The sequence below is a fragment of the Oncorhynchus gorbuscha genome, unplaced genomic scaffold (assembly GCF_021184085.1).
Source record: "Oncorhynchus gorbuscha isolate QuinsamMale2020 ecotype Even-year unplaced genomic scaffold, OgorEven_v1.0 Un_scaffold_1867, whole genome shotgun sequence".
Lineage (NCBI taxonomy): Eukaryota > Metazoa > Chordata > Actinopteri > Salmoniformes > Salmonidae > Oncorhynchus > Oncorhynchus gorbuscha.
This window is the reverse complement of record NW_025746524.1, coordinates 56697-84088: the sequence shown is the minus strand read 5'-3', so window position 1 is coordinate 84088 and position 27392 is coordinate 56697. Positions and strand designations below refer to the sequence as shown.

Below are 27392 nucleotides of genomic sequence, written 5' to 3'. Positions count from 1 at the left end.
TCCAGCAGAAACTCCAGCTAGCAGAAACTCCAGAAACTCAAGCTAGCAGAAACTCAAGCAAGTAGAAACTCAAGCTAGCAGAAACTCCAGCTAGCAGAAACTCAAGCTAGCAGAAACTCAAGCTAGCAGAAACTCAAGCAAGTAGAAACTCAAGCTAGCAGAAACTCCAGCTAGCAGAAACTCAAGCTAGCAGAAACTAAATCAAATCAAATCTAATCAAATTTTATTTGTCACATACACATGGTTAGCAGATGTTAATGCGAGTGTAGTGAAATGCTTGTGCTTCTAGTACCGACAATGCAGTAATAACCAACAAGTAATCTAACTAACAATTCCAAAACTACTGTCTTATACACAGTGTAAGGGGATAAAGAATATGTACATAAGGATATATGAATGAGTGATGGTACAGAGCAGCATAGGCAAGATACAGTAGATGGTATCGAGTACAGTATATACATATGAGATGAGTATGTAAACAAAGTGGCATAGTTAAAGTGGCTAGTGATACATGTATTACATAAGGATGCAGTCAATGATATAGAGTACAGTATATACGTATGCATATGAGATGAATAAAAATCAAATCAAATCAAATTTTATTTGTCACATACACATGGTTAGCAGATGTTAATGCGAGTGTAGCGAAATGCTTGTGCTTCTAGTTCCGACAATGCAGTGATAACCAACAAGTAATCTAACTAACAATTCCAAAACTACTGTCTTATACACAGTGTAAGGGGATAAAGAATATGTACATAAGGATATATGAATGAGTGATGGTACAGAGCAGCATACAGTAGATGGTGTCGAGTACAGTATATACATATGAGATGAGTATGTAAACAAAGTGGCATAGTTAAAGTGGCTAGTGATACATGCATTACATAAGGATGCAGTCGATGATGTAAAGTACAGTATATACGTATGCATATGAGATGAATAATGTAGGGTAAGTAACATTATATAAGGTAGCATTGTTTAAAGTGGCTAGTGATATATTTACATCATATCCCATCAATTCCCATTATTGAAGTGGCTGGAGTTGGGTCAGTGTCAATGACAGTGTGTTGGCAGCAGCCACTCAATGTTAGTGGTGGCTGTTTAACAGTCTGATGGCCTTGAGATAGAAGCTGTTTTTCAGTCTCTCGGTCCCAGCTTTGATGCACCTGTACTGACCTCGCCTTCTGGATGATAGCGGGGTGAACAGGCAGTGGTTCGGGTGGTTGATGTCCTTGATGATCTTTATGGCCTTCCTGTAACATCGGGTGGTGTAGGTGTCCTGGAGGGCAGGTAGTTTGCCCCCGGTGATGCGGTTGTGCAGACCTCACTACCCTCTGGAGAGCCTTACTGTTGAGGGCGGAGCAGTTGCCTTACCAGGCGGTGATACAGCCCGCCAGGATGCTCTCGATTGTGCATCTGTAGAAGTTTGTGAGTGCTTTTGGTGACAAGCCGAATTTCTTCAGCCTCCTGAGCCTCCTGAATAATGTAGGGTAAGTAACATTATATAAGGTAGCATTGTTTAAAGTGGCTAGTGATATATTTACATCATTTCCCATCAATTCCCATTATTAAAGTGGCTGGAGTTGAGTTAGTGTCAGTGTGTTGGCAGCAGCCACTCAATGTTAGCTAGCAGAATCTCAAGCTAGCAGAAACTCCAGCTAGCAGAAACTCCAGCTAGCAGAAACTCAAGCTAGCAGAAACTCCAGCTAGCAGGAAACTCAAGCTAGCAGAAACTCAAGCTAGCAGAAACTCCAGCTAGCAGAAACTCAAGCTAGCAGAAACTCCAGCTAGCAGAAACTCCAGCTAGCTAGCTACATCGACTAGCTCGGTTTACAATGTAAACAAAGGCATCTTGTGTAATTGGAGGGTAATTTAGTACAACCACTAACGACAATTGAAGAGTACTTGTGAAAAACTGTCCCTAAGCTATCGCTGAGTATGATGCAGTACAGTAGGGAACATAAAGATACTCTTCCATTCCTCAAAAGGACTTAGCCTGGTCCCAGATCTGTTTGTGTCCAAACATGACAATGACCTTAGGAGTTGGCAAGACACAAACAGATCTTGGATCAGCTGATCCCACCCCCCTGTACAGTCATGGAGATGTTTTGTCAGTAACTCCACTGGAGTCTATGAGAGACCCGTTGGCTATTAAAGACGCACAGACTCACAGCAGGATCATTAAAGTGTTGACATGGTATCCAATGTGCTCTAATGAGTCAATGACTTCACCTTTATCACTATTATTCTGTATGAGTGACTGACTAATGGCATCCCACTGGGAACAGACGTCAGTTCAACGTCTAGTTTTGATGTACATTTGGTTGAGTTGTAAAATGACGTGAATTCAACCTGAAATCCCCCCAAATTATCACCATGTCATTGTATTTCAGTTCGAAGTTGGGTGAAAAAAAATACAAAATTCCCTTACATAGATTACTTTTTTCAAATCACATCCGATTTCCACTTTCATTTAACATCATCACATTGAATTTGTGGGTTGAAATGATGTGGAAACAACATTGATTCAATCCGTTTTTGCCCAGTGGGATGTGTTTCAGAGGTTTATCGGATAGTTAAAGGGATAGTGAACTCACATTACAAAGAAAATAGGATTCAGAGTAAGGAAACCAATATGTCATTTGGTTGAACTATCCCTTGAAGTTTGATTAGATATCAAGTCAAGTATCTTTTATCCTTTATCTTCACAGTTTAAAGGCACAGTACATCATTAAACTTCAAAGCAAGCTTACCAAGTCCAGACAAGTCCAGGCCTTCAACATTTGAAAAAGAGCAGCACAGCATAGAGTGTTGTTGTGCAGTGGCATCTGCTTTGAGTTTGGCCATCCAATGCAAATGTGCTTTCTTGTGGCTCAGATATCATTGTGTTAGATGTGGCTGGATGGGCAGAGCTGGGAGCCAGGCTTTCTTCCTTGGTTTGGAGCTGATCTGAGACCTGGGTTCAAATGCTGTAGTATTAGAACACTTTGAGTTAGCGTTAGCCTGCCTGGAGTGGGTGGAGTTTTGGGACTACTCCATTGGTTAAATTGTGTCAAGGCAAGCTCAATCGATCTTAAGTATTTGAAACATTTTGAACCCAGTTCTGCTGCTGATCCAGGTGAGGGGATGGGGTGCCGTGGCAATGGGCTGGTGTATACATGCTGCAGATGGGTGGGGGGTTATTTGGCTGCAGAGCGTCCTCATCCCTTATTATATCAGATGTGGGCATTGCCTTACAGAGGTGATGATGGGAATGAGAGGCTTTGAAGATGGAAACTCCACCTCCAGTTGGACAAAAGTTGTCCAGACAACTCCACACTAGTGTGTCATCAGATTAAGGCAAAGGATACGTCCTGATTCTCCACTCTTCTCCCAAACAGTATGTCTCTCCTGTCTCTCGCTAGTTGCACACTCATGATGTTTTGAAAAGGATGGGATAAGTGTCAGTATTGCCTGGAACACCATTCTGCCAGAGGGCATGGATGGATTGAACAGTCTCTTTCCCCCAACATGACCACTGACTTCACCTTCATCACTATTCTGCCAGAGGGCATGGATGGATTGAACAGTCTCTTTCCCCCAACATGACCACTGACTTCACCTTCATCACTATTCTACCAGAGGGCATGGATGGATTGAACAGTCTCTTTCCCCCAACATGACCACTGACTTCACCTTCATCACTATTCTACCAGAGGGCATGGATGGATTGAACAGTCTCTTTCCCCCAACATGACCACTGACTTCACCTTCATCACTATTCTACCAGAGGGCATGGATGGATTGAACAGTCTCTTTCACCCAACATGACCACTGACTTCACCTTCATCACTATTCTGCCAGAGGGCATGGATGGATTGAACAGTCTCTTTCCCCCAACATGACCACTGACTTCACCTTCATCACTATTCTGCCAGAGGGCATGGATGGATTGAACAGTCTCTTTCCCCCAACATGACCACTGACTGCACCTTCATCACTATTCTACCAGAGGGCATGGATGGATTGAACAGTCTCTTTCCCCCAACATGACCACTGACTGCACCTTCATCACTATTCTACCAGAGGGCATGGATGGATTGAACAGTCTCTTTCACCCAACATGACCACTGACTTCACCTTCATCACTATTCTGCCAGAGGGCATGGATGGATTGAACAGTCTCTTTCCCCCAACATGACCACTGACTTCACCTTCATCACTATTCTGCCAGAGGGCATGGATGGATTGAACAGTCTCTTTCCCCCAACATGACATTATATGGGCTGGTGTGTAATAAAGCTTTTTATTATTTCCCTTATGCCTTGTCCAGGCCTTGTCTCTACAGGGGTTTATTACTGCTGATGCTGTTTGGACTGTACTCATTCTGCCCAATACTCTCCCTCTGTCTCTCTCTCCCTCTGGATAAACAGGTCATCTCCATGTGACCGAGGTTAAATCGTTACACCCACCAGGTCATCTCCATGTGACCCCGAGGGTACACGCACCAGGTCTCCTCTCTCTCTCTATGTATCCTGAGTGTCTCTCCACTCTCTCTCTGTATGCTGAGTGTCTCTCCCCTCTCTCTCTGTCTGCTGAGTGTCTCTCCTCTCTCTCTCCCTGTATCCTGAGTGTCTCTCCTCTCTCTCTGTATCCTGAGTGTCTCTCTCTCTCTCTCTCTCTCTCTCTCTCTCTCTCTCTCTCTCTCTCTCTCTCTCTCTCTCTCTCTCTCTCTCTCTCTCTCTCTCTCTCTCTCTGTATCCTGAGTGTCTCTCCTCTCTCTCTCTCTCTCTGTATCCTGAGTGTCTCTCCTCTCTCTCTCTCTCTCTCTCTCTCTGTATGCTGAGTGTCTCTCCTCTCTCTCTCTGTATCCTGAGTGTCTCTCCCCTCTCTCTCTGTATGCTGAGTGTCTCTCCTCTCTCTCTGTGTATCCTGAATGTCTCTCCTCTCTCTCTCTCTCTCTCTCTGTATCATGAGTGTCTCTCCTCTCTCTCTCTGTATCCTGAGTGTCTCTCCTCTCTCTCTCTGTATCCTGAGTGTATCTCCTCTCTCTCTCTCTCTGTATCCTGAGTGTATCTCCTCTCTCTCTCTGTATCCTGAGTGTATCTCCTCTCTCTCTCTGTATCCTGAGTGTCTCTCCTCTTTCTCTCTGTATCCTGAGTGTATCTCCTCTCTCTCTCTGTATCCTGAGTGTATCTCCTCTCTCTCTCTGTATCCTGAGTGTCTCTCCTCTCTCTCTCTGTATCCTGAGTGTCTCTCCTCTCTCTCTCTGTATCCTGAGTGTCTCTCCTCTCTCTGTATCCTGAGTGATTCTCCTCTCGCTCTCTCTGTATCCTGAGTGTTTCCTTATCATGTCTCTCCTCTTGTTGTCATCTCCACCCCAGGCCTGGCTGACTGAGATCCACGATTACGCCCAGCAGGATGTGGTCCTGATGCTGCTGGGAAACAAGGTAAGGTTTCCTGGGTTAGGCCTGAACCCAGACGGACACACCTGCAGCCACATCAAACAGCAGCCCAGACACAACACAGACACAACAGACAGACAGACAGACAGGCAGGCAGGCAGACAGACAGACAGACAGACAGACAGACAGACAGACAGACAGACAGACAGACAGACAGACAGACAGACAGACAGACAGACAGACAGACAGACAGACAGACAGACAGACAGAGAGAGACAGTCAGACAGACAGACAGACAGACAGACAGACAGACAGACAGACAGACAGACAGACAGACAGACAGACAGACAGACAGACAGACAGACAGACAGACAGACAGACAGACAGACAGACAGACAGACAGAGACAGACACAACAACCATAAACAATAGACAGAGAAACCAAATAAACAGTACAGTATAAATGTAGCCCAGGACTTGGAGGATCTATTCACAGTATATCCTCATAGTGTAACACTAAACACTAAATCTACCTTTTAAGTGAGAATACGCATTTTTCTGAAGCTCAAAAAGAAAGGAAATTCACATGAGCACCACAATGCCTACTCCACCCATGCTCTACCAAGGTTTTCCAACACACAGCTTTGACCTAATACAGTAGCTGTGTTGGTCTATTGTACTTTAAAACGACATGTAGGCAGGTTGCAATCATTTTGGTTTTAACATTGAGCATCAATCTGAGCCTACTTAGTAACCCGGCGTCCGGATTTACATTTACATTTAAGTCATTTAGCAGACGCTCTTATCCAGAGCGACTTACAAATTGGTGCATTCACCTTATGACATCCAGTGGAACAGTCACTTTACAATAGTGCATCTAAATCTTAAAGGGGGGGGTGAGAGGGAATACTTATCCTATCCTAGGTATTCCTTAAAGAGGTGGGAATACCTAGGATAGGATAAGTATTCCCTCTCACCCCCCCCCTCTTTAAGAATTCACTTGTATATGTTCACTTGTATATGGATTCACTTGTATATGTTCTATGAGTACTTCAGTGTCTACTTCCTGATTCAAAACTATGTCCATTGGAACAATAAAGTTATCTCTAGTCTACTGGAATTGCTTCTAACCCTGACACATCTGCTGCCAGATAACAACACAGACACAACACCAGATCAGCACATATGCAGGAGGGATGTATCAAATCACTGCTAATATAAATAAGTCCCATCCACATACTGCTAGAGCAGGGAACAGATGCTTGGTCCAGATGTGTAGTCTAATCTAAACAGTCCCCACACACCGGGAATCATCCCCTCATTAGAATGCCCACACATAATCTAGACTCAAGAAATGTAGGTCTGATCCCATATTCTGTACGGAATGTGTTGTTTTCCATTACGTAACCCTCCTGGAACAAGGGGATTTTTAAGACAAGCCCCTGCATTGATGATAGTGAGACTGAGGCTAGTCATGCATGGTGGTGGTATGGTGGTATCAGAGAGTCTCTACCTTTCTCATCTCTCTTTCTGTCTTTCTTTCGGTCTCTCTCTCTCTTGCTTTTCTTTTTCTGATCTGTCCCCAGGCTGATGCCACACAGCAGAGGGTGGTGAAGAGAGAGGATGGAGAGAGGCTGGCCAAGGTGAGTGTCACTTTAAAGAAATGAGTTAATACTGAGGAAGATGCAGATTGACTCGAACAGTGAACGACACCACGGTCAATTAACTGTCTCTCTCTCTCTCTCTCTCTCTCTCTCTCTCTGTATCTCTCCCTCTGTGTATCTACAGTTGAAGTCGTAAGTTTACACACACCTTAGCCAAATAGATTTAAACTCAGTTTTTCACAGTTCCTGACATTTAATCCAAGTGAAAATTTCCTGTCTTAGGTCAGTTCGGATCATCACATTATTTTAAGAATGTGAAATCTCAGAATAATAGTAGAGAGAGTGATTTATTTCAGCTTTTATTTCTTTCATCACATTCCCAGTGGGTCAGAAGTGTACATACACTCAATTAGTATCTGGTAGCATTGCGTTAAATTGTTTAACTTGGGTCAAATGTTTGGGTAGCCTTCCACAGCTTCCCACAATAAGTTGGGTCATTTTTGGCCCATTCCTCCTGACAGATCTGGTGTAAATGAGTCAGGTTTGTAGGCCTCTTTGCTCGCACACACTTTTTCAGTTCTGCCCACACGTTTTCTATAGGATTGAGGTCAGGGCTTTATGACGGCCACTCCAATACCTTGACTTTGTTGTCCTTAGGCCATTTTGCCACAACTTAGGAAGTATGCTTGGGGTCATTGTCCATTTGGAAGACCCATTTGCAACTGAGCTTTAACTTCCTGACTGATGTCTTGAGATGTTGCTTCAATATATCCACATCATTTCCTTTCCTCATGATGCCATCTATTTTTGAAGTGCACCAGTCCCTCCTGCAGCAAAGCACCCCCACAACATGATGCTGCCACCCCGTGCTTCACGGTTGGGATGGTGTTCTTCGGCTTAACAAACCTCCCCTTTTTCCGATGGTCATTATGGGCAAAGAGTTCTATTTTTGTTTCATCAGACCAGAGGACATTTCTCCAAAAATACGATCTTTGTCTCTGTGTGCGGTTGTAAACCGTAGTTTGACTTTTTTTATGGTGGTTTTGGAGCAGTAGCCTCTTCCTCGTTTAATCTCTCTTGGATATGTGGGACAGTAGCGTCCCAACTGGCCAACATCCAGTGAAAATGCAGAGCACCAAATTCAAATAAATTACTATAACATTTGAACTTTCATGAAATCACACATTCAAGATACCAAATGAAAGCTACACTTGTAGTGAATCCAGGCAATGTGTCAGATTTCCAAAAAGCTTTTCGGCGAGCGATGCTATTATCTGGGGATAGCAGTAAACAAAGACAGAAAAGCATATTTCAACCCTGCAGGCGCGACACAAAACGCAGAAATAAAGATAGAATTCATGCCTTACTTATGACGAGCTGTTGGCACTCCAATATGTCTGATACACATCATAAATGGTCCTTTTGTTCGATTAATTCCGTCGATATATATATCCAAAATGTCCATTTATTTGGCGCATTTGATCCAGAGAAACACTGGTTCCAAGTCGCGCAACCTGACTACAAAATGTCTCATAAGTTACCTGTAAGCTTTGTCCAAACATGTCAAACTACTTTCCTAATACAACTTTAGGTGTTTTTTAACGTAAATAATCGATAAAATTGAAGACTGGATGATCTGTGTTCAATACCGGAGGAAAACAAAGTGGAACAAGCTTTTCAGGTCACACGCCTCTATCAAAGAGTACACTTCCCTCATTCTGAACAGTGTTACTTCTTCATTTCTCAAAGGAAAAACCTCAACCAATTTCTAAAGACTGTTGATATCCAGTGGAAGCGATAGGAACTGCAGTCCATTAGAAATCTGGATTCCCAATGAAAACTCATTGAAAAGAGAGTGACCTCAAAAAATAAAAATCTGAACGTTTCTCCTCGCGGTTTTGCCTGCCGAGTAAGTTATGTTATACTCACAGACATGATTCAAACAGTTTTAGAAACTTCAGAGTGTTTTCTATCCAAATCTACTAATAATATGCATATCTTAGTTTCTGGGTCTGAGTAGCAGGCCGTTTACTTTGGACACCCATTTCATCTGGACGTGAAAATACTGCCCCCTGTCCCAAAGACGTTAACTGTGGATATAGATACTTTTGTACCTGTTTCCTCCAGCATCTTCACAAGGTCCTTTGCTGTTGTTCTGGGATTGATTTGCACTTTTCGCACCAAAGTATGTTCATCTCTAGGAGACAGAACACGTCTCCTTCTTGAGCGGTATGGCGGCTGCGTGGTCCCATGGTGTTTATACTTGCGTACTATTGTTTGTACAGATGAACGTGGTACCTTCAGGCGTTTGAACCAGACTTGTGGAGGTCTACACTTTTTTTCTGAGGTCTTGGCTGATTTCTTTTGATGATGTCAAGCAAAGAGGCACTGAGTTTGAAGGTAGGCCTTGAAATACATCCACAGGTGCACCTCCAATTGAATCAAATGATGAATTAGCCTGACAGAAGCTTCTAAAGCCATGACATCATTTTCTGGAATTTTCCAAGCTGTTTAAAGGCACAGTCAACTTAGTGTATGTAAACTTCTGACCCACTGGAATTGTGATACAGTGAATTATAAGTGAAATAATCTGTCTGTAAACAATTGTTGGAAAGATTACTTGTGTCATGCACAAACTATAGTTTGTTAACAAGAAATTTGTGGAGTGGTTGAAAAACAAGTTTTAATGACTCCAACCTAAGTGTATGTAAACTTTCGACTTCAACTGTATCTGTCTCTTTATATATATATATCTCTGCATCTCTCTTTGTCTGTGTGTCTTTTTCTCTCTCTAACTCTCTCTGTATCTCCCTTTCTCTGCATCTCTCCTCTCTTTTTCTCTCTCTTGGTATCTCTTGCTCTCGCTCTCTCTCTCTCTATATATATCTCTCTGTTTCTCTCTTTCCCGCTTTCGCTCGCTGTCTGTCTCGCTCTCTCTCTCTCTCTCTCTCTCTCACTCTCTCGCTCTCACTCTCTCTCTCTCTCTCTCACTCTCTCTCTCACTCTCTCGCTCTCAATTCAATTCAATTCAAGGGCTTTATTGGCATGGGAAACATGTGTTAACATTGCCAAAGCAAGTGAGGTAGACAACATACAAAGTGAATATATAATGTGAAAAACAACAAAAATGAACAGTAAACATTACACATACAGAAGTTTCAAAACAGTAAATACATTACAAATGTCATATTATATATATATATACAATGTACAAATAGTTAAAGGACACAAGATAAAATAAATAAGCATAAATATGGGTTGTGCTCTCTCTCTCTCTCTCTCTCTCTCTCTCTCTCACTCTCTCTTTTATTGGACTCAGTCCATTGATCTAATTCATATTGATTTTCACTGTTGGGAGGAAAATACACCGTCTGCAAAAATCAAAGATAAATATCAAGAAGAAAGGCCAGGTTTATGAGATATTACTTTACCATAGAACCTGAATGTAGTCTGTCTGTATACAGTATCTTTGCACCAAGGATCTTTGCACCACGGCTTGCTATCTTGATATTATCTACAGGCTCTTTCATGCTTCTATAGGATGGACATCTAGTCTCATTTTTCATATGTTTGTATTTTCTCTCTAAACACATGCATACAATACAACAGTGAGGAATATTTAGTTGAACTCAATTTCACAGCTATGCACTCTCAGATGAATACAGATACTGGTGCAAATAGGACTTTGAACGTTGTAGGAAATATGAATACACTTTCTCATTCCCCCTGACTACCGCTGTGGAACATGGCTACAATACAAATATCAAAGTGCCTTGCAGACCTGGGTTCAGCTACTATTTGAAATCATGTCAAATAGTTTAGATGGGCTTGATTGAACTTGCTTTCGCAATGGAACCAATAAGAAAGTCCCAAAATTCCAAACCCACCGCATCCGACTCTCCAGACAGGCTAAAGAAAACGCTCAAAGTATTTAATAGACTTCAAATAGTATTTAAACCCAGTCTGGTGCATACCTCTAGTGCTGATAGCATAAACCTGGAGAGAGGAACACATTAGCCTAGTCATTACTATGGTGCTGGATGCTGAGACAAATCTCCCACGCACACCCTGCCTGAGGAATTCTTTGTCACATAGCTAGTATTCCAATCTGCTCATTGGAATGGTTCTGAAGGTGCACTCCCAGCAGTACTATAGTCACCCCAGGACAGATGTGTTGTAGTGTCTGTATTATTTCCCTGTGGGTCTCTGTGTTATTGTGTCTTCTGGGTGCTCATGGTGAATGTTAATATGGGTTTATGCTCAATATTCTTTGTCATTAGCTGCTGTGCCTAAAACACACACATCATTTGTTACTGCCTGGCCAGCCAGGGGGCAACAATGGTCTCTAATACTGTTACCATTAGCAGCAAAGTAACGTTGTCCCCAGGCTATCAGGGAGGATATCTGGTGCTCTAGACTAGCTACAAAGACACTCAAGACAATGTGAATGTGGCGTGTTCAACTCAAGATACCCTGCCTGTCTGTTTCTCTGCAGGAGTTTGGGGTTCCATACATGGAGACCAGTGCAAAGTCTGGCCTCAATGTGGAGTTATCCTTCACTGCTGTGGCCAAGTGAGTATGAAACTACACAGGGGTCCAGTCCAGAAACAAGCCCTAGCCCCTGTCCTCTATTCTTTAGTCCCTGGTCTCTAGCCTTTAGCCCCTTGTCCCTGGCCTTTAGCCCCTTGTCCCTGGCCTCTAGCCTTTAGCCCATTGTCCCTGGCCTCTAGCCTTTAGCCCCTCGTCTCTAGCGTTTAGCCCCTTGCCCCTGGCTTCTAGCCTTTAGTCCCTGGCCTTTAGGCCCTTGTCCCTGCCCTCTAGCCTTTAGCCTTCAGACCCTGGCCTCTAGCCTTTAGCCTTCAGACCCTGGCCTCTAGCCTTCAGCCCCTACACCATGACCCCTAGCCTTTAGCCTCTAGTCTTTATCCCCTTGTCCCTGGCCTCTAGCCTTTAGCCCCTTGTCCCTGGCCTCTAGTCTTTAGTCCCTGGCCTCTCGTCTTTAGTCCCTTGTCCCTGGCCTCTAGCCTTTAGGCCCTTGTCCCTGGCCTCTAGCCTTTAGCCCCTTGTCCCTGGCCTCTAGCCTTTAGCCCCTAGACCCTGGTCTCTAGCCTTTAGACCCTTGTCTCTAGCCTTTAGCTCCTTGTCCCTGGCCTCTAGGCTTTAGCCTTCAGTCCCTAGCCTTCAGTCCCTTGCCTTTAGTCCCTAGACCCTGGCCTCTAGTGTTTAGCCCCTTGTCCCTGGCCTCGAGCCTTTAGCCCCTTGTCCTTGGCCTCTAGACTTTAGTCCCTGGCCTCTAGCCTTCAGCCCCTATACCCTGGCTTCTAGTCTTCAGTCCCTGGCCTCTAGCCTTCAGCCACTACACCATGACCTCTAGCCTTCAGTCCGTAGACCCTGGCCTCTAGCCTTCAGTCCCTAGACCCTGGCCTCTAGCCTTTAGCCTCTAGCGTTTAGCCCCTTGCCCCTGGCTTCTAGCCTTTAGTCCCTGGCCTTTAGGCCCTTGTCCCTGCCCTCTAGCCTTTAGCCTCTAGTCCCTGGGCTTTACTCTTCAGACCCTGGCATTAAGCCACTAGACCCTAGCCTCTAGCCTTCAGCCCCTAGACCCTGGCTTCTAGCCTTCAGTCCCTGGCCTCTAGCCTTCAGCCACTACACCATTACCTTCTAGCCTTCAGTCCCTAGACCCTGGCCTCTAGCCTTTAGCCTCTAGCGTTTAGCCCCTTGTCCCTGGCTTCCAGTCTTTAGTCCCTGGCCTTTAGGCCCTTGTCCCTGCCCTCTAGCCTCTAGTCCCTGGCCTTTAGCCTTCAGACCCTGGACCCTCTGGCTCTATCTTTCTCTATTAATTTACACTGTTCCACTTCCTCCTACTCGACTTCTCACTCCATTCCATCTCTTTGTCTCTTTTCCTCCTCCCTTCTGACCTCTTCCTTTCTCTCTCAGAGAGCTGAAGCACAGGTCTATGAAGGAGCCCAACGAGCCCAAGTTTAAACTTCAGGACTACGTCAACAAGGAGATGAAGAGTGCTGGATGTGCATGTTAGAACACTGGGTGTGTGTGTGTGGGTACGTGTGCGCGTGCCAGCTCGTGTCCTTCTCCACACCTTTCTCTATTCCTCTCCTTTCTCTTCTCTCCTCTCCTCACCTCTCTCCCATCTCTCCTCTCCTCACCTCCCTCTTTTCCTCTCCTTTCTCTTCTCTTCTCTCCTCTCTTCACCTCTCTCTCATCTCTCCTCTCCTCATCTTTCTCTATTTCTCTCCTTTCTCTTCTCCTCTCTCCCATCTCTCCTCTCCTCACCTTTCTCTATTCCTCTCCTTTCTCTCTTCACCTCTCTTCACCTCTCTCCCATCTCTCCTCTCCTCACCTTTTTCTATTCCTCTCCTTTCTCTTCTCTCCTCTCTTCACCTCTCTCCCATCTCTCCTCTCCTCACCTTTCTCTATTCCTCTCCTTTCTCTTCTCTCCTCTCTTCACCTCTCTCCCATCTCTCCTCTCCTCACCTTTCTCTATTCCTCTCCTTTCTCTCTTCTCCTCTCTTCACCTTTCTCTCTTCTCTCCTCCTGTTTTCTGGGACCCACTGCTCCACCTCCTTCTGCATCTGTGAATGTACTTCTATATCCAGCCATGACTCTTACCCCATCAGTGCTGTCTGACACTGTTAACCACATGACTGTCTGTTAACCCTATGACCCTGACCCTGTTAACCCTATGACTGACCCTGTTAACCCCATGACTGTCTACTGTCTGACCCTGTTAACCACATGACTGTCTGACCCTGTTAACCACATGACTGTCTAACCTTGTTAACCACATGACTGTCTGACCCTGTTAACCCCATGACTGTCTGACCCTGTTAACCCCATGACTGTCTGACCCTGTTAACCCTATGACTGTCTGACCCTGTTAATCCTATGACTGTGACCATGACTGTCTGACCCATGTTAACCCTATGACTGTCTGATCCACTATGACTGTCTGACTGTTAACCCTGACTGTCTGATCCACTATGACCCTGTTCTGACTGTTAACCTCATGAGTCTGACCCTTGGGTTTGATACATTTCCGTTAAGGCAAATCAAGTCTGACATTTTAAAGTGGAAATTACAATCTTTAGAAGCCTTTTTAAACCTGGAATACATCACACATTTGCTTTTCCTCTCAGCGACAGAGAGTGATCAAATTTAAGATTCTACATCAGTAAGTCATATGTTCAGGCCTTTTCAGCCAACTTCAACTCACCAGCATTCTAATCTCCTACAGTGGTATTCATTTATAACAAGCATTTTGCTAAAGATCACCCATAACCGAATGTAGTGAAATGTATATTCAACGTTAAAGTCAAGACATTGATGGAAAATGTTAGAAGTTAAAGTGTAGTGTCTTACCTGTCAATCAAAATAAAGACAGATTTGAATTCAGTGGCAATTTCAAAGTCACTGAAGTCCAATACATCTAAAGTAAGTACAGTTTAGATTATGGTTAATGCATACATCTATTTTTCTGGTGGAAAATTCCGATGTACAAAATGTTGAATTGATTTAAGTTGTCTTTTCCTGCCAGTAAATGTTTAGTTGATCCTTCCGTAGATCTCTTGTAGTTGTGGTAAGTGTAGACCTAGCTTGATAATGAAGCCTTGAACCTAGAGAGAACTCAATTGAAGCAAATAAAATATGTTTTTGTGGATTTTGTCTAAAGTGTTGTACAGTCATTTGGAACGAAATATACAATAATGAAGAAAGGGAAACCAATCATATGTTTCAATATCTTTATGACTAGACTATTGTTTCATGTTGTTTGAATCATCAACTCTTTTGCTGCCTATTTTTTGTAATATACTGTATATATATGGTGAATGTAATGTATATAAAGTGTTTGTCATCTTTAAACGTTTAATCAGGGTCATATCTTTTGAAAATCTTCAAGGATGTTTGTATTTACATGACATTATTTTTCTTTTCTTCCTGAAACCACAAATGAAGATGCTGTTTGATTCTCATCTTTGATCAGTTCTCGGTTAATAATCAGTATTTCACAAAGATCCTTCGTGTACTTTCAGTGTATTACCATCAACATCCATAGACGCAGAATATTAAATGTACAGTATTTACATAACTTGAAATGAGATGTTCAGACAATGTATTGTAATACCTTCATGAGATGTTTTACTACTTTTCAGTGAGCATTGACTTTCTTCTCAAATTAACGTGCAATACAATAAAGATTACAACAAAATACTAGTCATTGTTGGGACTGTTGATCTAATCCAATGTGTCTCAATCTCTTTTTGTCACTTAAAAAGAACACATTGGAAGTCATGGGAGTTTCTCAATTGGGAAAAGTCTGTCCTCTTCTCTACTCCTAAGTACTTTTCTCTTTCGTGACCCATAAAACGAAAAGTGGTCGCCATATGTAGACGAGTGTCAATTTGTTAATAGGCGAACGGAGTAGTGTCCTCAGTAGCCTTCTCCCAGCGAGGAAGCACAAATGTACCTGCTCGGCTCCGTATCGTAGAAGCGTTTTCTTCTCGGAAGAGAAACGCATGCTCATGTTTAAAAACTATATGCTACTAAATCTGTTGTCTATAAAATGTCGGGCTACATTTATTTTTAACACTTTACACATGTTTTGGAATTCCTCTAAATGATGGTGCACGAGTGAAGGCAGGTCTAATTTAATACAAGCACATTTGTGTCCACGTTTTCAACCAGGAGAGGGCAGTGGAGAGGACGCGAGGAGTCGAGCAAATTGAATTGAGATTCTCCCCATGTAAAAATCTGAATAAGAGTGTGTTCAAAGTTTTGACTTTGTCTCCCCCTGCTGGTAAAGATAAGTTACAATACATGGAAAGAACCTGTAGGCAGGACACCAAAATTAAATATGAGAATACTTTAGAAATTCATCCTTCCATGTTTTCTTTTAGATGAGTAATTTCTGAAGTATTTGATGTAACAACTGACATATTAAATAGTATTTTTGTCACTGGAGAAACCTTTTCAAGTAATTCACAATTCTCCCTTTCAAATGTAGTCATTTACAGCTATAAAATACAACAAATGGTTCCTGTAGCTGCAGTGCTTGTCATAATGTTAAGCTTCACAACACAAAGCGATTAATAAATGAATATACATCTGCACCAATACAAAGAAATGAACAAGGAAATACATCCACAGAATCAATGTCTGTCTCTCTAGTAGTTTCCAAAACAGAGCAGTTATTATTCACTAGAGACACAAAATGGCCCGATCACATTCAGTCAGTTCCCACTGGCCTTGAAATGTATTATTCACTAGAGACACAAAATGGCCCGATCACATTCAGTCAGTTCCCACTGGCCTTGAAATGTATTATTCACTAGAGACACAAAATGGCCCTGTCACATTCAGTCAGTTCCCACTGGCCTTGAAATGTATTATTCACTAGAGACACAAAATGGCCCTGTCACATTCAGTCAGTTCCCACTGGCCTTGAAATGTATTATTCACTAGAGACACAAAATGGCCCGATCACATTCAGTCAGTTCCCACTGGCCTTGAAATGTATTATTCACTAGAGACACAAAATGGCCCTGTCACATTCAGTCAGTTCCCACTGGCCTTGAAATGTATTATTCACTAGAGACACAAAATGGCCCTGTCACATTCAGTCAGTTCCCACTGGCCTTGAAATGTATTATTCACTAGAGACACAAAATGGCCCTGTCACATTCAGTCAGTTCCCACTGGCCTTAATGTATTATTCACTAGAGACACAAAATGGCCCTGTCACATTCAGTCAGTTCCCACTGGCCTTGAAATGTGTTATTCACTAGAGACACAAAATGGCCCTGTCACATTCAGTCAGTTCCCACTGGCCTTGAAATGTATTATTCACTAGAGACACAAAATGGCCCGATCACATTCAGTCAGTTCCCACTGGCCTTGAAATGTATTATTCACTAGAGACACAAAATGGCCCTGTCACATTCAGTCAGTTCCCACTGGCCTTGAAATGTATTATTCACTAGAGACACAAAATGGCCCTGTCACATTCAGTCAGTTCCCACTGGCCTTAATGTATTATTCACTAGAGACACAAAATGGCCCTGTCACATTCAGTCAGTTCCCACTGGCCTTGAAATGTATTATTCACTAGAGACACAAAATGGCCCGATCACATTCAGTCAGTTCCCACTGGCCTTGAAATGTGTTATTCACTAGAGACACAAAATGGCCCTGTCACATTCAGTCAGTTCCCACTGGCCTTGAAATGTATTATTTACTAGAGACACAAAATGGCCCGATCACATTCAGTCAGTTCCCACTGGCCTTGAAATGTATTATTCACTAGAGACACAAAATGGCCCTGTCACATTCAGTCAGTTCCCACTGGCCTTGAAATGTATTATTCACTAGAGACACAAAATGGCCCTGTCACATTCAGTCAGTTCCCACTGGCCTTAATGTATTATTCACTAGAGACACAAAATGGCCCTGTCACATTCAGTCAGTTCCCACTGGCCTTGAAATGTGTTATTCACTAGAGACACAAAATGGCCCTGTCACATTCAGTCAGTTCCCACTGGCCTTGAAATGTATTATTCACTAGAGACACAAAATGGCCCTGTCACATTCAGTCAGTTCCCACTGGCCTTGAAATGTATTATTCACTAGAGACACAAAATGGCCCTGTCACATTCAGTCAGTTCCCACTGGCCTTAATGTATTATTCACTAGAGACACAAAATGGCCCTGTCACATTCAGTCAGTTCCCACTGGCCTTGAAATGTATTATTCACTAGAGACACAAAATGGCCCGGTCACATTCAGTCAGTTCCCACTGGCCTTAATGTATTATTCACTAGAGACACAAAATGGCCCTGTCACATTCAGTCAGTTCCCACTGGCCTTGAAATGTATTATTCACTAGAGACACAAAATGGCCCTGTCACATTCAGTCAGTTCCCACTGGCCTTGAAATGTATTATTCACTAGAGACACAAAATGGCCCTGTCACATTCAGTCAGTTCCCACTGGCCTTGAAATGTGTTATTCACTAGAGACACAAAATGGCCCGATCACATTCAGTCAGTTCCCACTGGCCTTGAAATGTATTATTCACTAGAGACACAAAATGGCCCGATCACATTCAGTCAGTTCCCACTGGCCTTAATGTATTATTCACTAGAGACACAAAATGGCCCTGTCACATTCAGTCAGTTCCCACTGGCCTTAATGTATTATTCACTAGAGACACAAAATGGCCCTGTCACATTCAGTCAGTTCCCACTGGCCTTAATGTATTATTCACTAGAGACACAAAATGGCCCAATCACATTCAGTCAGTTCCCACTGGCCTTGAAATGTGTTATTCACTAGAGACACAAAATGGCCCTGTCACATTCAGTCAGTTCCCACTGGCCTTGAAATGTATTATTCACTAGAGACACAAAATGGCCCGATCACATTCAGTCAGTTCCCACTGGCCTTGAAATGTATTATTCACTAGAGACACAAAATGGCCCGATCACATTCAGTCAGTTCCCACTGGCCTTAATGTATTATTCACTAGAGACACAAAATGGCCCGATCACATTCAGTCAGTTCCCACTGGCCTTGAAATGTGTTATTCACTAGAGACACAAAATGGCCCTGTCACATTCAGTCAGTTCCCACTGGCCTTAATGTATTATTCACTAGAGACACAAAATGGCCCGATCACATTCAGTCAGTTCCCACTGGCCTTGAAATGTATTATTCACTAGAGACACAAAATGGCCCGATCACATTCAGTCAGTTCCCACTGGCCTTAATGTATTATTCACTAGAGACACAAAATGGCCCTGTCACATTCAGTCAGTTCCCACTGGCCTTGAAATGTATTATTCACTAGAGACACAAAATGGCCCTGTCACATTCAGTCAGTTCCCACTGGCCTTGAAATGTATTATTCACTAGAGACACAAAATGGCCCTGTCACATTCAGTCAGTTCACACTGGCCTTAATGTATTATTCACTAGAGACACAAAATGGCCCTGTCACATTCAGTCAGTTCCCACTGGCCTTAATGTATTATTCACTAGAGACACAAAATGGCCCTGTCACATTCAGTCAGTTCCCACTGGCCTTGAAATGTATTATTCACTAGAGACACAAAATGGCCCGATCACATTCAGTCAGTTCCCACTGGCCTTAATGTATTATTCACTAGAGACACAAAATGGCCCTGTCACATTCAGTCAGTTCCCACTGGCCTTGAAATGTATTATTCACTAGAGACACAAAATGGCCCTGTCACATTCAGTCAGTTCCCACTGGCCTTGAAATGTATTATTCACTAGAGACACAAAATGGCCCTGTCACATTCAGTCAGTTCCCACTGGCCTTGAAATGTGTTATTCACTAGAGACACAAAATGGCCCGATCACATTCAGTCAGTTCCCACTGGCCTTGAAATGTATTATTCACTAGAGACACAAAATGGCCCGATCACATTCAGTCAGTTCCCACTGGCCTTAATGTATTATTCACTAGAGACACAAAATGGCCCTGTCACATTCAGTCAGTTCCCACTGGCCTTAATGTATTATTCACTAGAGACACAAAATGGCCCTGTCACATTCAGTCAGTTCCCACTGGCCTTAATGTATTATTCACTAGAGACACAAAATGGCCCAATCACATTCAGTCAGTTCCCACTGGCCTTGAAATGTGTTATTCACTAGAGACACAAAATGGCCCTGTCACATTCAGTCAGTTCCCACTGGCCTTGAAATGTATTATTCACTAGAGACACAAAATGGCCCGATCACATTCAGTCAGTTCCCACTGGCCTTGAAATGTATTATTCACTAGAGACACAAAATGGCCCTGTCACATTCAGTCAGTTCCCACTGGCCTTAATGTATTATTCACTAGAGACACAAAATGGCCCGATCACATTCAGTCAGTTCCCACTGGCCTTGAAATGTGTTATTCACTAGAGACACAAAATGGCCCTGTCACATTCAGTCAGTTCCCACTGGCCTTAATGTATTATTCACTAGAGACACAAAATGGCCCGATCACATTCAGTCAGTTCCCACTGGCCTTGAAATGTATTATTCACTAGAGACACAAAATGGCCCGATCACATTCAGTCAGTTCCCACTGGCCTTAATGTATTATTCACTAGAGACACAAAATGGCCCGATCACATTCAGTCAGTTCCCACTGGCCTTAATGTATTATTCACTAGAGACACAAAATGGCCCTGTCACATTCAGTCAGTTCACACTGGCCTTAATGTATTATTCAGTCCAGTCTCAAAAGAGAAGGAAAATATTCACTATCAACTATCAAAGCAGCATAACATCAGCTTGGTCCCAGATCTGTTAGTGCAGTTTTGCCAACTTGAAGATGGCCATAGGACTTGTCAAGACCACATTAACAGATCTGGAACCAGGTTAGCATATCATGTCATTTAACAAACAAGGTCCACATCACACTCGTACATTCAGTCCAGGAGCCAACATTACACATATACAGGCTGTATCTCTTTTGTAAAATGGTCAAGTTATTTTCTCCCGACAACTGTAGGACAGTTGGGAAAACATTCATATGACTTTGCATTGGGCCGATTTCCTGAACCTTCTCATCAATGACCTCAACCACTAATCTGCACTATACTGCCTTTGCACTATGTACACCTCTGTACAACACAGGATCCAAGGCAGGATCCCTCCCTCTGCTTATAGATATAGCCCCTCTGTAGATGGTCTGTTCCATTTACATTACATTTTACATTTACATTTAAGTCATTTAGCAGACGCTCTTATCCAGAGCGACTTACAAATTGGTGCATTCACCTTATGACATCCAGTGGGACAGTCACTTAACAATAGTGCATCTAAAACTTAGGGGGGGTGGGGTGAGAGGGATTACTTATCCTATCCTAGGTATTCCTTAAAGAGGTGGGGTTTCAGGTGTCTCCGGAAGGTGGTGATTGACTCCGCTGTCCTGGCGTCGTGAGGGAGTTTGTTCCACCATTGGGGGGCCAGGGCAGCGAACAGTTTTGACTGGGCTGAGCGGGAGCTGTACTTCCTCAGTGGTAGGGAGGCGAGCAGGCCAGAGGTGGATGAACGCAGTGCCCTTGTTTGGGTGTAGGGCCTGATCAGAGCCTGGAGGTACTGAGGTGCCGTTCCCCTCACAGCTCCGTAGGCAAGCACCATGGTCTTGTAGCGGATGCGAGCTTCAACTGGAAGCCAGTGGAGAGAGCGGAGGAGCGGGGTGACGTGAGAGAACTTGGGAAGGTTGAACACCAGACGGGCTGCGGCGTTCTGGATGAGTTGAAGGGGTTTAATGGCACAGGCAGGGAGCCCAGCCAACAGCGAGTTGCAGTAATCCAGACGGGAGATGACAAGTGCCTGGATTAGGACCTGCGCCGCTTCCTGTGTGAGGCAGGGTCGTACTCTGCGGATGTTGTAGAGCATGAACCTACAGGAACGGGCCACCGCCTTGATGTTGGTTGAGAACGACAGGGTGTTGTCCAGGATCACGCCAAGGTTCTTGGCGCTCTGGGAGGAGGACACAATGGAGTTGTCAACCGTGATGGCGAGATCATGGAACGGGCAGTCCTTCCCCGGGAGGAAGAGCAGCTCCGTCTTGCCGAGGTTCAGCTTGAGGTGGTGATCCGTCATCCACACTGATATGTCTGCCAGACATGCAGAGATGCGATTCGCCACCTGGTCATCAGAAGGGGGAAAGGAGAAGATTAATTGTGTGTCGTCTGCATAGCAATGATAAGAGAGACCATGTGAGGTTATGACAGAGCCAAGTGACTTGGTGTATAGCGAGAATAGGAGAGGGCCAAGAACAGAGCCCTGGGGGACACCAGTGGTGAGAGCGCGTGGTGAGGAGACAGATTCTCGCCACGCCACCTGGTAGGAGCGACCTGTCAGGTAGGACGCAATCCAAGCGTGGGCCGCGCCGGAGATGCCCAACTCGGAGAGGGTGGAGAGGAGGATCTGATGGTTCACAGTATCGAAGGCAGCCGATAGATCTAGAAGGATGAGAGCAGAGGAGAGAGAGTTAGCTTTAGCAGTGCGGAGCGCCTCCGTGATACAAGGAGAGCAGTCTCAGTTGAATGACTAGTCTTGAAACCTGACTGATTTGGATCAAGAAGGTCATTCAGAGAGAGATAGCGGGAGAGCTGGCCAAGGACGGCACGTTCAAGAGTTTTGGAGAGAAAAGAAAGAAGGGATACTGGTCTGTAATTGTTGACATCGGAGGGATCGAGTGTAGGTTTTTTCAGAAGGGGTGCAACTCTCGCTCTCTTGAAGACGGAAGGGACGTAGCCAGCGGTCAGGGATGAGTTGATGAGCGAGGTGAGGTAAGGGAGAAGGTCTCCGGAAATGGTCTGGAGAAGAGAGGAGGGGATAGGGTCAAGCGGGCAGGTTGTTGGGCGGCCGGCCGTCACAAGACGCGAGATTTCATCTGGAGAGAGAGGGGAGAAAGAGGTCAGAGCACAGGGTAGGGCAGTGTGAGCAGAACCAGCGGTGTCGTTTGACTTAGCAAACGAGGATCGGATGTCGTCGACCTTCTTTTCAAAATGGTTGACGAAGTCATCTGCAGAGAGGGAGGAGGGGGGAGGGGGCGGAGGATTCAGGAGGGAGGAGAAGGTGGCAAAGAGCTTCCTAGGGTTAGAGGCAGATGCTTGGAATTTAGCGTGGTAGAAAGTGGCTTTAGCAGCAGAGACAGAGGAGGAAAATGTAGAGAGGAGGGAGTGAAAGGATGCCAGGTCCGCAGGGAGGCGAGTTTTCCTCCATTTCCGCTCGGCTGCCCGGAGCCCTGTTCTGTGAGCTCGCAATGAGTCATCGAGCCACGGAGCGGGAGGGGAGGACCGAGCCGGCCTGGAGGATAGGGGACATAGAGAGTCAAGGGATGCAGAGAGGGAGGAGAGGAGGGTTGAGGAGGCAGAATCAGGAGATAGGTGGGAGAAGGTTTGAGCGGAGGGAAGAGATGATAGGATGGAAGAGGAGAGAGTAGCGGGGGAGAGAGAGCGAAGGTTGGGACGGCGCGATACCATCCGAGTAGGGGCAGTGTGGGAGGTGTTGGATGAGAGCGAGAGGGAAAAGGATACAAGGCAGTGGTCGGAGACTTGGAGGGGAGTTGCAATGAGGTTAGTGGAAGAACAGCATCTAGTAAAGATGAGGTCGAGCGTATTGCCTGCCTTGTGAGTAGGGGGGGTGAGAGGGTGAGGTCAAAAGAGGAGAGGAGTGGAAAGAAGGAGGTAGAGAGGAAAGAGTCAAAGGTAGACGTGGGGAGGTTAAAGTCACCCAGAACTGTGAGAGGTGAGCCGTCCTCAGGAAAGGAGCTTATCAAGGCATCAAGCTCATTGATGAACTCTCCGAGGGAACCTGGAGGGCGATAAATGATAAGGATGTTAAGCTTGAAAGGGCTAGTAACTGTGACAGCATGGAATTCAAAGGAGGCGATAGACAGATGGGTAAGGGGAGAAAGAGAGAATGACCACTTGGGAGAGATGAGGATCCCGGTGCCACCACCCCGCTGACCAGACGCTCTCGGGGTGTGCGAGAACACGTGGGCGGACGAAGAGAGAGCAGTAGGAGTAGCAGTGTTGTCTGTGGTGATCCATGTTTCCGTCAGTGCCAAGAAGTCGAGGGACTGGAGGGAGGCATAGGCTGAGATGAACTCTGCCTTGTTGACCGCAGATTGGCAGTTCCAGAGGCTACCGGAGACCTGGAACTCCACGTGGGTCGTGCGCGCTGGGACCACCAGAGTAGGATGGCCGCGGCCACGCGGTGAGGAGCATTTGTATGGTCTGTGCAGAGAGGAGAGAACAGGGATAAACAGACACATAGTTGACAGGCTACAGAAGAGGCTACGCTAATGCAAAGGAGATTGGAATGACAAGTGGACTACACGTCTCGAATGTTCAGAAAGTTAAGCTACGTAGCAAGAATCATATTGACTAAAATGATTAAAATGATACAGTACTGCTGAAGTAGGCCAGCTGGCAGTGGGTGCGTTGTTGACACTACACTGATCAAGTCGTTCCGTTGAGTGTAATAGTTTCTGCAGTGTTGCTATTCGGGGGCTAGCAGGCTAGCTAGCAGTGTTGTTTACGTTACGTTGCGTTAAAAGAACGACAATAGATGGCTAGCGAACCTAGAAAATCGCTCTAGACTACACAATTATCTTTGATACAAAGACGGCTATGTAGCTAGCTAAGTAGCTAGCTACGATCAAACAAATCAAACCGTTGTACTGTAATGAAATGAAGTGAAAATGTGATACTACCTGTGAATGCGACCGGGTAGTTGAGTTCTATACAGAAGACGTTGGCTAGCGTTGGCTAGCTAGCAGAGTCACCTACGTTAAGGACGACAAATAGCTGGCTGGCTAACCTCGGTAAATGGCTAGCTAACCTCGGTAAATTAAGATAATCACTCTAAGACTACACACTCTAAACCTAAACAACACAATTATCTTGGATACGATGATACGAAGACAGCAAAGACAGCTATGTAGCTAGCTAACACTAAACTAATCAAGTCGTTCAGTTGAGTGTAATAGTTTCTCCAGTGCAGCTAATCAGTGGACGTTAGCTAGCTGGCTAGTGAAGACTACGTTAGGACGGCGAAATACGATAATTACGCAATTATCTTTGATACAAAGACGGCTATGTAGCTAGCTGAGAAGAAATTGCTAAGATAAGACAAATCAAACCGTTGTGATATAATGAAATATAATGAAAAAGTTATACTACCCGTGGGAGCGTGGGAGCGAAGTGCAGATGCGACCACTCGCTCCAACCGGAACCGGAACTTCCCACTGTCATCAGCCTCTACTCCACAGTTTGATGTTTTATGGTCACTGTTCCGATGTTGTTCATTCTGTATGATGTCTATGTGTCTGTATTCTGTTTGTATATTGTCTACTGCTGGCAGCACCAAGGCACATTCTGGGTATGTGTACATGTACTTGGTGAATAATGGTGATTTGGATTAATGGCCCCCTCTTCTCTATAGTGTACTACTACTACCAGAGCCCTATAAATGTGTTTTATAGGGAATAGGGTGCCATTTCAGATGTACTCCTGAGTCCAACGACATGGAAAGATAAAGTGACTAAGAGGGTGGAGTTGGCACAAAGCTGAGTCTGGAGATACATGAGGCAGGGTCATAGAGATGAATAGAGGGTGGAGTTGGCACAAAGCTGAGTCTGGAGATGCATGAGGCAGGGTCATAGAGATGAATAGAGGGTGGAGTTGGCACAAAGCTGAGTCTGGAGATACATGAGGCAGGGTCATAGAGATGAATAGAGGGTGGAGTTGGCACAAAGCTGAGTCTGGAGATGCATGAGGCAGGGTCGTAGAGATGAATAGAGGGTGGAGTTGGCACAAAGCTGAGTCTGGAGATACATGAGGCAGGGTCATAGAGATGAATAGAGGGTGGAGTTGGCACAAAGCTGAGTCTGGAGATACATGAGGTAGGGTCGTAGAGATGAATAGAGGGTGGAGTTGGCACAAAGCTGAGTCTGGAGATACATGAGGCAGGGTCGTAGAGATGAATAGAGGGTAGAGTTGGCACAAAGCTGAGTCTGGAGATACATGAGGCAGGGTCATAGAGATGAATAGAGGGTGGAGTTGGCACAAAGCTGAGTCTGGAGATACATGAGGCAGGGTCATAGAGATGAATAGAGGGTGGAGTTGGCACAAAGCTGAGTCTGGAGATGCATGAGGCAGGGTCATAGAGATGAATAGAGGGTGGAGTTGACATAAAGCTGAGTCTGGAGATGCATGAGGCAGGGTCATAGAGATGAATAGAGGGTGGAGTTGGCACAAAGCTGAGTCTGGAGATACATGAGGCAGGGTCATAGAGATGAATAGAGGGTGGAGTTGGCACAAAGCTGAGTCTGGAGATGCATGAGGCAGGGTCATAGAGATGAATAGAGGGTGCACTTGCCAGAAAATCTGTTTTAGCATGTGTAGTGCCTAGTGCTGAGCGATTCATCTAAATGTCGGTTATTTTTCGTTTTTTGAACAACTAATTGACCGACGGAGGTTAAATTATTTGAATTCCATTTTGTTTGGGTTGCACAGTTTCTCTAGAAACTCTAGATATATTGCATACAGTCTGAACTGTGCAATATAGTAGAGAGTTGTAGTTTCCAACAGGGCTAATATTCAACGTTAGTTTAGTGCATAAACGTGGTAATTAACTGCAATGACCATAATCCATTGCGAATCTACTTGTCCCATCTGTGTTTCTTTTCAATTGCTATGGAAGAGACAGAAGAATGTGTGATTGTGAGGTGATATAGAGAGCATCTGTTGCTTCACAAGGTTTCTCTACCTGAAAATACATGATCTAAGTGATTGTTAGATGGTATTCAGCAGTCATAAGATATGCCTCATTTACTTTAAAGAACTACTAAAATTGTGATTTTGTCAGACAGCATAGACAGCAGCTTTATGGAGATGAGATGATGACTTGGAATGAAATAATAAAGTCATAAAATGAAACAGATGTAAATGCACAATAACTGAAATATTTGATGAAAGTAATGTGAATAACTGATGGGTATTAAGTGGTAAGCAGTAATGGACAGAGTCACTACCTTCATGGGAATGTTATTCATTTGTTTTATTCTGTGTTGTTACAGTATTCAACCCACATTATGAATAGTGCATTTAATGTAAAAAATACTTGATTATTTTCTTATCTAACCGAAACTGAACCGACCTCAAAAAGCACTAATCACTCAGCACTGGCAGCGCCATTGAAGGGTATGTAGTCAACTTGGTGGGACTTCCTATGAGTTAAGGAGGTCAACATAATTCTGGACTCTCTTTCCAACTATACTGAACAAAAATATAAAGGCAACATGTAAAGTGTTGGTCCCATGTTTCATGAGCTGAAATGAAAGATCCCAGAAACGTTCCATTTGCACAAAAAGCTTATTTCTCTCCAATTTTGTGCACATATTTGTTTATATCCCTGTTAGTGAGTGTTTCTCCTTTGTCAAGATAATCCATCCATCTGACAGGTGTGTCATATAAAGAAGATGGTTAAACAGCATGATCATTACACAGGTGCACCTTGTGCTGGAGACAATAAAAGGCCAATCTAAAATGTGCAGTTTTGTCACACAACACAATGGCACAGATGTCTCAAGTTTTAAGGGACCATGCAATTGGCGTGCTGACTGCAGGAACGTCCACCAGAGCTGTTGCCAGTGAACTGAATGTTAACTTGTCTATCGGGGGTGGCAAGGTAGCCTAGTGGTTAGAGCGTTGGACTAGTTAACTGAAAGATTGCAAGTTCAAATCCTCGAGCTGACAAGGTACAAATCTGTCATTCTGCCTCTGAACAGGCAGTTAACCCACTGTTCCTAGGCCGTCATTGAAAATAAGAATTTGTTCTTAACTGAC

The 27392-nt window shown here is 44.3% G+C and overlaps 1 protein-coding gene across 1 annotated transcript; it reads left to right on the top strand.

Annotated features, from left to right (window-relative positions):
* Window positions 1–5300: 5300 nt before the first annotated feature.
* Window positions 5301–13200, top strand: LOC124024455 (ras-related protein Rab-26-like). Its single transcript, XM_046338356.1, has 4 exons — window positions 5301–5432; window positions 6973–7029; window positions 11486–11562; window positions 12925–13200. The coding sequence occupies exons 1-4, from the start codon at window positions 5334–5336 to the stop codon at window positions 13022–13024; spliced, it is 333 nt and encodes a 110-aa protein (XP_046194312.1). The 5' UTR covers window positions 5301–5333; the 3' UTR covers window positions 13025–13200.
* Window positions 13201–27392: the final 14192 nt, after the last annotated feature.